Here is a 10,830-nt window from a genome sequence, read left to right as displayed (position 1 = left end):
CCGCTCCCAGGAGCAGCATCCCATAGGTTCTCTTTTCTTCTTTGTGTGGCAGAACCCGGAAAGGAAACCAAAACTCTCAAACCCCAGTGCTCTGTTCGCCCGGATTCCTACCGGCATTTCACTCCTCGCTTTAAGGCATCAGTGCTCCCCCAGGTGAGAGTTGTGCTGGGGCCGGTTCCCTGGGCAGGTGATGCATTTCGGGGGTTGGGGTAGGTGAATTTTCCCAATTGTTTCAGTTTCCTTTACTTGAAAGCGACTTGTGAAATATACCCCTGGGCCTGATGTTCAATTAGAAACCCTTAACGTTAGTCCCACTCTCTTCTCTACAAGCAGCTCTTTCCAGACTAGTAGAAAGTGAGTTGTGATCAACTCTTTCTCTGTTAATCTGCATACATTTTTATTCCAAAGAAATGGAAATGGCATGCGCTATTGAAAGCGAAAGATGAGTGAGCAATGGAGTGATTCATCACACACCCATATTTGTGAGCAGATGCATTGGCAGCGCAGGCTGGGGAAGGCAATCCATCGAGCGTCATGAAGATAGTCAAGGCACAGCTCTCGCTCTGTTAACAAACAGAGCAATAATAAAACAGCAACTTAACCTTTTCCTAAGCTCTGCTGATTGTGATGCTGGGGGAAAAGCTGCGTTTAGCTTGCACCCTCAGTTCTCTCCTCTGCCCCTCCACCTGCTAGCATTTTTTTCCCCTCACTGTCTTCCTATTGAAACATCTACATCCCCAAGTCAGCAAAACCCTTTGACCTCTTTCCCAGCAGGATTAGCAGCTGCTCATTGCCTGGGCAGTTGCTGCCAGCCCGTTTTGTGCCCCATCTGAAAGCATCTGGGCCTGGTTTTGCTGGTGCGCTTTCTCTTTTTGGTATCCGTCCGTTGATGTGTTGTGTGACTGGTGGCATGATGCGTGTGGGAGTACGTCTGTGTGCTCGCGCATGCTTTTTCTTACGTGGATGTTGAATGTACCTGACCGGTTCATCCTTCTAGAGCTTATTCTAAGCCACTGTCTATTTTCTTGCAGAGTTTCTTACCTCCTCCAGCTGGCAGCGAGTTCTTGAAGCTGAAGGCAGTGATCGGCTACAATGGGAACGGCAGAGGGAATATGGTGTGGAACCCGGACACAGGTACACCGGAAGGCTCTGGAGGGGAGGGAGGTGTGCATACTGAGCCAAGTTTACGATGTGTAGCTGTTGGGTTGGGATCTTTGCTTTAACACAGGAGTTCTTTGCGCTGGTAAAATCCAGTCACCCTTCTTTGCTCTTGGCAAATGTTAGTTGATATGGGCAGGCGCAGGTCTCGCTTGATGAGTGGATAGAGCAGAAGGGCAGGCTCTCGCAGAGGCCTCCAGCCTCCTTCGTCTGGACTGAGGTGATGCCCAACAGCTTTGCTTTGCTCAGGTTAGACATGAGATTTGTCCTTACTCCACGCTCAGCCTGATGGGAAGGATGCTGGCAGGCTGCATAGAAGAGTCAGCTTTTATGTATTACTGAAAAAAAGCATTTTCCTGCACTGTGACATAGGTTGTAGTGGGTTCTGGGCCTGAAAACGTCCCATCTCCTCCTCCTCTGCTAGGCTTCTTCGCCTACTCCTGTGGCTGCATCATCGTGGTTGAAGACCTGCACTCGGGGTCACAGAATCACTGGCTTGGTCATGCAGAGGAGATCTCTACACTCGCCATCAGCCACGATGCACAGGTTGGAGAAGCTTCTGCTGCCCTGGGCTGGGTGAAGTCAATGTCGCTTTGGGCTAAAGGACTGTCAAGGACTAAAATATCATTTATCTGTTGCTTCTCTGCATGGAGACCTGGGGTTATGGAAATAAAATAAATGGGTTTGAAGCTTAGCTGTACATTCTGCTGTCTCAGAGTTGACAGTACAGGCTTCTCCCTTCCTCTGGGTGATGCTACCGTGCCCTCCTGCCGTGGGCTGATGGTTTTTTCACTTGCCAACCACATCGCTTTAATTTGAGACTAACAGTTGCTAAGACTAACTAAATAATGGAGTATTCGCTAATTATTTACCAAGGTCTAAGTGACAACATATCGTTCTGTTAGGTTCTTGCCTCTGCCTCAGGAAAGAAGAACGGAGACTCCTATTGCCAGATCTGCATCTGGAACGTCCAGGATGGAGTTTGCACAGCCAGTCTCTTCCATCATGAGACCCAAGTACAAGCCGTGGCCTTCTCTCGGGATGACAGGTTCCTTGCCACCCTAGGTGAGTAACACCAGGCGTGGGTGCAGTACACCCTAGAGCAGACAGCTCGTGGGAGGAAGGTGTGCAATACCTGCGAGATGTGTCCCGGGCTCGTGGGTATGTAGCTGTTGCTTGGGAGCTCCACGACAAAGCATAATGCAGCATGTAAAACTGCAAGTGATCTTGGGTTCTCCTGGGAGTGTCCAGTCTGCAGCTGAGCATGCTTCCAGGGCACTGTCAGCAGCGTTTTGAGGGAAAGCACACACCCTGTGCGTCTCCGGACACGGGCTTGTCTGCCCCCCAGCTCCCCTTGAGCTAGCTGGGGTGATGAGATAGAGCTGATTTTTCTGGAAGCTTACAGCTTTCTTCTCCTGGCTCACTAGTGCTTTTTAAGGCTGTGTAAATAGTTTGCAGTTACTATATATAGTATCCAAAGGGAAAAACCTTATTCTGGACTTGTTATTGCTGCAGAGGTGGAATTACATAGAAGTAGCCAGGCTTCAAACTGTGCACCTCCTGCCAGGCAGCGATGCCAGTACAAGATGGACACTCAAGCTGTCTGTTTTGTTTAGGCAGGGGACATTTAAAGGACAAATATGCAATTAGTAAGCTCTTGTTTTGGACAGGACCTGTGGAGCAGGCAATACACTCTCTGGGCTGTTGAGCCTGCCCTTCATAAAAAGCAGGCTTTGCTGGAGAGGGAGCGAGCTTTGGGTTTTTTTGTATGGGAGAGGAGCCCTCGTCCAGCTCCAGGCTGGGCTGCAGAGGAAAGCTGAAAGTCCCCACTGAGATTATTGGGCCTGGGAAAGGCAGCAGGAGAGTGCTGTCCTCCAGAGCTCTCTGAGAGCTGGGGATGTTTGCCATCAGCAAGGCCAATGCCCTCTGCAGCCACCCAGCTACAGCGGCTTCCATTTAAGAACAGCTCCCATCTTAGCTTTGACCTCAGCAACGGTGACCTCCCTTTCTTGTTTCAAGAGCGTTGTTAGCCCTGAGCGTGCAGTATCGCTGGAGAGCTTGTGTGGGGCATACACTGGGGTGTGCCACAGCTCCTAAGGCTGTAGAAAGAGCAGAAAACCTGCTCTGCCTGCGGAAATCCCTACCAGGCCGGCTATCGGCCAGTTTGGACACTGGCTGCGGACCTTGCTGCAGGCCCAGGTTTGCTAGAACCTCCAGCACGAAGCACTAAGCCAGTTATATCCGTCCTCCACGCTGGCGAGGCCATCATGTCACGCAGCTTTTGCTGAGCGTGCCAGGAGCCGCATCCATGCCTGTTCGCAGCAGTTGCCTCTGAACGAAGCACGAAGCACTAAGCCAGTTATACCCGTCCTCCATGCTGGCGAGGCCATCATGTCACGCGGCTTTTGCTGAGCGTGCCAGGAGCCACATCCATGCCTGTTCACAGCAGTTGCCTCTGAACAACGGGATGAGGGAGAGATGATGTGTGTGTGCTGGAGAGCGCCCTCGCTCTGAGACTGCAGACTTCCCTCCTACTGTCTTTCATGTTCTACCTAGGGGACTACAGCGATCAAACCATTGCTCTGTGGAATACCTACACTTACGAACTCGTGTCATCGACGTGTATCACGGAACCAATCCACGACGTGGCTTTTAGTCCTTTTTCTCACAGAGAACTGGCCTGCGTGGGGAAGGCAGCTGTGATGTTTTGGCTGTTGGAGGAGCAGGGAGCTGATGTCAACCTCAAGGTAAACCTCAATTTCACCTTCTTTTAAAATTTATGTTCAGCATCTCTGATTTCTTTTCCAAGCCCATGGTGAGCGCGATGGAGGCTCTGCCCCCATGGGTCCATAAGAGCTGATGATTTCTTAGTGAGATGATGTTGGCTGGCCGTGAATGGCTTTCAGTTGTTTGAGTCATTTACTGTGTAAATTGAGGGGAGGAGGAGGGGTTTTTCCCTGATGTAGGTAGGCACCATGTTCTCTTTGATGTTTGTGGTTTGTGTGCTCTGGCAGGTTCATCGGGCCGCTGCCCCGGCCATGCTAGGGCCGGTGGAGCTGTTTTTTTGCTCTTCTTTATAGTGGGACCAATTCAGGCCAGATCTGCATGTGGGACACCGAGACTAATTGCTGCTTCATGACGTGGGAGGCCGACGAGGGCGAGATTGGTGGGTGCAGATGCCCTGGGCGTCTGTCAGGGCTGTAACAAATTCCCTGGGAACTTGTTAGGAAAGAAGAGCAATGACCTTGCAGGCTTCTGTGCTCAGAAAACCAGTTTGCTGTGTTGGATACAAGATAAGTGGGATGGCAACAGATCTGGGTTTCCTCATCAGAGCTGGGATGAGGAATCTCTAGTCTGTAAAAACGCTGGGTATCGGGTTGCAAAAGCCCACCGCTGCTCTGCCAGAGTGAATCAGCGGCTTGGCTGTCAGGAGCGCGCCATGGGTGATGACCACGATGGGTGGCTATTCACGATGGGTGCCCTTCATTCCCCTGTGACCTCCCAGGTGTCCTGGTGTGTCGGCGCAACAGGCTGGTGAGTGGTAGCAACACCAAACGTATCCGCCTGTGGGCAGTGGCGGCCGTGCAGGAGCTGAGGCTGAAAGGTGCCGATGCCAGGTAGGAGGTCATGGCCCCCCGATTTGCTCTTCCCCTTGTCCAGCAGCTCCCAGGACCTGTCTTAGAGGTGGCACTTCCACAGACAGACATTGGATCTGCCTGCAACCACGTGGCTCCTGTTGCTCTCCATCCTTAGCTTTTCCTCTCCATCCCAGGACTACGGATTCTTACTGTCTAGATCTTTTTATTAATTTTTGCCACAGGTAGCTGAACCCTCTTAATGCTGGAAATGGGTGGAGTTTGTCATGTCTGAAGTTTGCAGTGGTGATTTGTAGGAACTCCTTTAAGAGAACTAGTGAAAACATTGCCTTTGCTGCTTCTCTCACACTATTGCATCCCCTGTTTTCTTTCTTTCCTGTAAAAGAGGGTTGCAGAGCAAATGCAACGGAAGTTGCTGTTCAATGTGCAGGAGCCGCTCACTGAACAATTCAGCTGCAAAGATGTGACTGGGCTCACTAGCAAGTTGCATTTAAAGGAGGCAGAGTGGCTGTTCCAACGTCTGAGCCAGTCCATCTCTCATCCTCCATTCCTCCAGGCCTAGCTCGGTCCTGCTGGAACACGAGATCACCCTCGATGGGACGATAGTCAGCGCAGCCTTTGATGACTCTCTAGAAATGGGAATTGTGGGCACCACAGCAGGAACGCTGTGGTACGTCAACTGGACGGAGAGCACAAGCATCCGGCTGATCAGCGGCCACAAGAACAAGGTTAGAGGGGCTGGGCCAAGCTGGGCTGTCCCGCAGAGCAGCGAGTGCTGTGGGTGCTGCCCATGCCCTGGGAAGCGTGTGCGGGCTGCAGAAGTGTTCCCTGGTCTGGGCATCAGAGGTCAGGGAGCTGCAGGGCTCACTAGTGCTGAAGGGACATGTCTGCAGGGAACTATGCACACTGAGGAGTCCAGCATCATGTCTGAGCTCGTCTGCTCAGCCTTAGGTGTTGAACAGCCTCAGCCTGGGGGCAGCTCTGGGCCTTTCCGCTGGAGCGGAGGAGTGTAGTTTGCAGTCACTGAGGCTTCATTCCTGCAACTTCTGCCTGCCTTCTGTTTGCTAGTGGACATCCATATTGGATAACATTTTCTTTGTCCAAAACAAACAAAAAAACCTCACCCTAGGTGAAGAATGACTGTTCTGAATTTTGCTGTTGCTTTGGGGTATCTTTAGGCTACAGAAAATACATTTCAAGCAGCAGGAGAGCAGTTATTCTCCTTACACCTATGTTGCATAGTGCTTGGCTCTAACTTTGGGGTTAGGCTACTGGTTTCCGTTACAAGCCAAGCTGTCATCCCAAGATTAAAGCACAAAAGCAAAGCACCCCCACCTTCCTTTATGCCTGGGGCTTCTTGCCTGGTGTCACCCTTGAGAGGGGCCCTGGGGGATGAGGGGGACGGAGCTGATGTCCTCTAGGCTGCAGCACTTGTAGGGCCCCTGTTCCCCATCTCTGTTCTCACTGCAGGTGACCGAAGTGGGCTTCAGTCCTGACGAGACTCACTGTGTAACATGCGGAGAAGACGGCAGCGTGAGGATTTGGTCTCTGGGCAGCATGGAGCTGGTGGTGCAGTTCCAGGTGCTCAACCAGGTAATTGTTTGCGGTACGTCAACCTCTTCCTCTTGGTAGAGGGCACAATCCACTGCTTGGGATTGCAAGGACTGCTATGTCCTTGTGGAGCAGACTAAAGTTGGGGAAATAACTTGCAAATGGAGCTTTTAGGGCACTTGGTTGCCCAGTCCTGCTGCTTTCACTGTGTTGTTGGGTCTCTGCCCTGCTTGCTTTGCAGAGCTGCCAGTGCCTGGCCTGGAAGCCATGTCCCGTTGTTCCGTGGGGAGGCGAGAGCCAGCATGTAGTGGCAGGGTACAGCGATGGCACCATCCGCGTGTTCAGCATTTCCAGGACAGAGATGGAGCTGAAAATGCACCCCCATGCCGTTGCGCTGACAGCAATTACCTACTCCACAGATGGTGAGGCTGCCTGTGGTAACAGCAGGGAGCCGATGCCTTGGGGAGCATGGCTCGGTTGTGTCTGGGCTACCCTGACTGCCAACTGCTCTGTGTACCGGCGATCTGCCCAAAAACCTGGGGCTGGGGAAAGCCAGAAAACTTATATTGGTGAGCTTTGGTAGCTGCCAGCTAAGCGTGAGGTAAATGGGACACGGCAGATGTGCTGGCAGTGGTACAGCTAAGGGGTTTGGGTACAACAAATATGCCTTTGTGTCCTCCTTTGTGTCACTGGAGTGTTTTAGTGGGTGTCTCCAAGACCTCATCTTACCCAGCCTCTTACGGTGTTTTGGGACACTGGTATCCCACAGTCTCGGACCTTTCTCCTATGGGTTTTCTCTCCTCCTACAAGGTGTCCCATTCTTTTCTCTTCTGCTCACAGGAGAAATGATCTTATCCGGGGATAAGGATGGGCTCGTGGCTGTCAGCAGCCCTCGCACCGGAATGACTATCCGTGTCCTCACTGACCACAAAGGCTCCCCCATCACTGTCCTTCAGTGCACCCAGAAGCAGGTGAGGCCTCGCGCTGTGCAGGAGCAAGTCCCCACGTGTCACTGCACAGCCATGGGAAGCAGCGTGCCCAGGTCTCCTGGTTTGCTTCACTGTCCCTCGCTTTTCCTCTTTGAGCCCCTGTCTCCTCCAGTAACTTCTGCTCGGTTTCGTTCGGGATGTCTCCACGGGGTAGAGCCACATACATTGCAGGTGTGAGCCCGAGTGAGGCTGCAGCTCTTGTAGACACCTTTGCACGTGTGATGTGCACCCAGAGAGCAGCACCCCCTGAGAGCAGCCAGGCTTTCAGCCCCTGTGCCCCGAGAAGGGTCTCGGCGTGCTTTTCCCATGTCGCTCCTTGGCAGCCTGGCCTCCTGTGTGTAGCCAGCTGTTTGTACAGCTCCTCTGTGGAGCTAGGAAGGCTTGGTTGTGCAGCAGTGTGATGGTTTCAGCATCTCCTTTGTCCTTCTCTTCATGGAGAGGTTTTTTTTTTTTTTCTTCCTTCATGCAGTGGAAATGAGAGTAAATCTGCCTATTTTCTCAGGCTTTAAAATCACAAATGCTGCAAGGCTGTGTTTCCTGGTAATTCTAGACTTAGAAGACCCTGCTCACTTTCAGGTGAAGGACATTGTTAGGGGACACACGGTATCTGCAAGTGCTCCCTGAGGAGATGTGCAGATCTGGAGGACATCCTGGGAAAGGGATCGATTCATTCAGGCCTGGTGCTTGCCCCTCCTCCAGCAGCCTCTTCTGCTGGGGCCTTCAGCCCGGACCGTTTGGCCAGTTTCAGTACCTCGGTTTATTTGTCCTGTTTTATTGCGATAAGTAACTTTAAACACTGCCCAAACAGAGGTTAATCCTGGCGTTGATCACCTGCGGTCCCACAAGCTCCTGTGTTAGCTCTAGTAGCAGCTTTCCCTAAAGCTTCTGCACTGCCGGAGTCACAGTGTTGCGTTTATCTTCTGTAGTACCACGACTTTGGGGTGGAAGGAGGTGAGCTCTGGCTGGCCACCAGCTCGGACCGGCGGGTCAGCGTCTGGGCCTCCGACTGGCTGAAGGATAAGTGCGAGCTCCTCGACTGGCTCAGCTTCCCAGCTCCTGCTGTCCCTGAGGTGAGCGTGGTGCCTGCCAGCCCCTGCCTGCTCATGGCATTGGGTCTTGGCACCAGCCGAGCTGGAGGAAGGATGCTTCTAGGCTCTGAGCGGGACAGGGCCAAAGAGGGAGTGTGTACTTAGGAAAGTCATCTTTGTTGGTTCTGCTGCTTATAGTTAATGTACTTTCTTGCGTGTCGATAATTGTATCAGTCCCTAAGCACCAGGAAGCACTGACTTTGTAAGCGTGAGGAGTCAAAAACTGCATCTGCAAAGAGCTGACAGCCTGTGCTACGCAAAACAGAGCACAAGCAGCAGAGAGCACAGTGCACAAAAGCGAGACCTAATTACGAGCATGCTGCTAACTTTGATGCTCCCAAAGAGCATGAATATTCAGAACCAGGAGCCCAGTGACAGGTTCATAGAGCCAAATACAGCCCTGCCTGTCTGTGATGCTTTGCAGAACCCTTTGGCTCCAGCGCAGATGTGGGATTTGGGCAGCAGGACACCTGCTAGAAAGGGGAGGAGGTTCTGTATTGGGCAGGACTTGGTGACCGTTCCCCAGTGCACGTGACACTAGCATGCAGAAGGGAGTGGGTCTTTTGCGGGGGCAAGCAGTGGTGGCTCAGCCTGCCACCCTCAGAGCTAAGCACCAGCCGGGCCCACAGAGCAGCTGGGTTCTGTCAACGTTTCAGTTTCCAAAACAATGGATTTCCTCTCTGTGGAGGAAACTCATGACAGATCTCCCCACAGTGAACAGGGGAAGGATTGATCTTGAATCCTCTACTAAATATCTGTCTTCTGGGCACTACTTTCTTGTGTCAAACCAATCTGTAACCCAATTCCACCTTCAAGCCTATGTAGGAATAATGCCTCAGTGGAAATTCAACCTCTTGGACCCTCGTGTGTCCCATTCCTGTGAGAGTAAACAATTTCCTTCAGGTTTCCATGGCAGTGCATGGTTGCTCCTTGCTTTGCCGTGAGCACATCTGAGATGGCAACGCAAGAGGGAGGAAACAGCCTCCATCATGCTAATTTCCTGCTGCTGGACACCTGCAGCCCAAGGGCTGGTGTCCCTCTGTGCTCTCCTTTTGTCCCCCATGGTATTGAGTCAGGCTGGAGAACTAGCCTCAATTTTGTCACCTTTGGGTTTTCCCTCACCAGGGTCTCAGCAGCCTCCCGCCCAGCCTGGCTGCGTTCTGCCCTTGGGAGCCCGGTACCCTGGTCTACGTTGGCTTTGGGATGCAGAAGGAAGCCTTGTTTTACAGTCTGCGGAAAAAACAGGTACTCGTGCCCTGCCAGGGTGGCACAGCCCTCCTCTGCCGCTGCGGGGCCATGGCCACATCGAACGAGGTGCAGGGGAGGGGGAGACATTGCTGCCCTGCGCCAAGTCTGAAGGTGTGGGGTGGGCTCAGGTGTGCAGCTGCTCAGGGCAACAGCCCTTTCAGAAACTCCCAAGTTTGGCCCAGGTAATGGTGAGCGGCAGGGCCTTGCCCCTGCCTCAGGCTGTGTCTGGGCATGCTGCCAGTCCCTGTGACTGGAGGGGAAGGCGTTTGCTTTCAGGAGCACTAAAACGGTCTCTAAATCGTTGAGTCAAGTCTCCTCTGGAAAGTCAACACTTTTGGCAGGTTTCCAAGCTCTGAGAGGTGTTGTCATCTGTCAGCCTCCCCTTTGAGAGGAGCCCTTTACCCTTCTAAGTGCTACTGCAGGAGTTCTGGTCTCCTGCCTGCTCATTTCTGAGGTACTGGTGTGTTTCTCTTCCTGGAGCACAGGTAGTGGAGAAGATCTCCTTGCCGTACTTTGCCACGTCGCTCAGCCTGTCTCCTGCAGCGCGTTTCATGGCTCTTGGCTTCGATGGTGAGTACTGGAGGGTGCTGTGGGCTCTGCTGCCCAGGCTGCCTTGTTTTCACGTTACCTTACGTGGGGAGGGATCTCCTATTCTTCCTTTGATTGAGGGGAACCAAGTGTCCCTTTTTCCTTTAAACAAGATAGATATGCACACGCACCAGCCCGTGTCTGCGGGTAGCTGCCCTGCTCCCAGGCAGAGTATGTGTCAGGCAAGGAGAAAGCTCTGAGGGACACAAAGGTCAGAAACAAGATGCATGAGCTCAGTCCTGTTGTCAATGAGCAGGATTTGTCACTGGAATGACTCCTTGGGGTTACAGGCTGTCTTCATCTCCACTTATGAGCAAACAGCTCTGTGGCTGTGTGAGCTACAGCCTGGGGGGCAGAAGCAACCTTCCCCCAGCACAGGGACGACCAGCACCCTTCTCCTGTCAAGGGCACTTTGTTCCTGTAGGTGTTCATACCTGTCTTTGACAACAACTCCCGAGAGTGGGGTGAGCTCCACGCCTGCCCCATAGCTGTGGGGTAACTGCTGAGCCTGGGGCTGGGTGCTTTGGCAGGGTGTGAGACAGCAGCGTTGACGAACGTGTGCTGGCTGCATCCGTTGCTGCAGCGTAACAGCCTGACACGCAGCGTGGAGCC

General features: G+C 52.7%; 1 protein-coding gene across 1 annotated transcript in view; it reads left to right on the top strand.

Annotated features, from left to right (window-relative positions):
* Positions 1 to 10,830, top strand: part of WDR90 (WD repeat domain 90) — a gene marked incomplete at its 5' end in the record, with an annotated part of 28,863 nt that overhangs the window by 17,702 nt on the left and 331 nt on the right. Inside the window, 15 exon segments of the mRNA XM_010156793.1 lie at positions 53 to 153; positions 1,032 to 1,134; positions 1,583 to 1,704; positions 2,064 to 2,223; positions 3,715 to 3,905; positions 4,173 to 4,213; positions 4,215 to 4,324; positions 4,664 to 4,775; positions 5,317 to 5,482; positions 6,225 to 6,347; positions 6,547 to 6,727; positions 7,146 to 7,276; positions 8,221 to 8,364; positions 9,508 to 9,627; positions 10,116 to 10,196. Coding sequence (XP_010155095.1) covers positions 53 to 153; positions 1,032 to 1,134; positions 1,583 to 1,704; positions 2,064 to 2,223; positions 3,715 to 3,905; positions 4,173 to 4,213; positions 4,215 to 4,324; positions 4,664 to 4,775; positions 5,317 to 5,482; positions 6,225 to 6,347; positions 6,547 to 6,727; positions 7,146 to 7,276; positions 8,221 to 8,364; positions 9,508 to 9,627; positions 10,116 to 10,196 — 1,886 coding nt within the window.

The sequence above is a fragment of the Eurypyga helias genome, unplaced genomic scaffold, assembly GCF_000690775.1.
Source record: "Eurypyga helias isolate BGI_N326 unplaced genomic scaffold, ASM69077v1 scaffold31998, whole genome shotgun sequence".
Lineage (NCBI taxonomy): Eukaryota > Metazoa > Chordata > Aves > Eurypygiformes > Eurypygidae > Eurypyga > Eurypyga helias.
The sequence above is the reverse complement of the archived record's forward strand: the minus strand, read 5'-3'. Positions and strand labels throughout refer to the sequence as shown.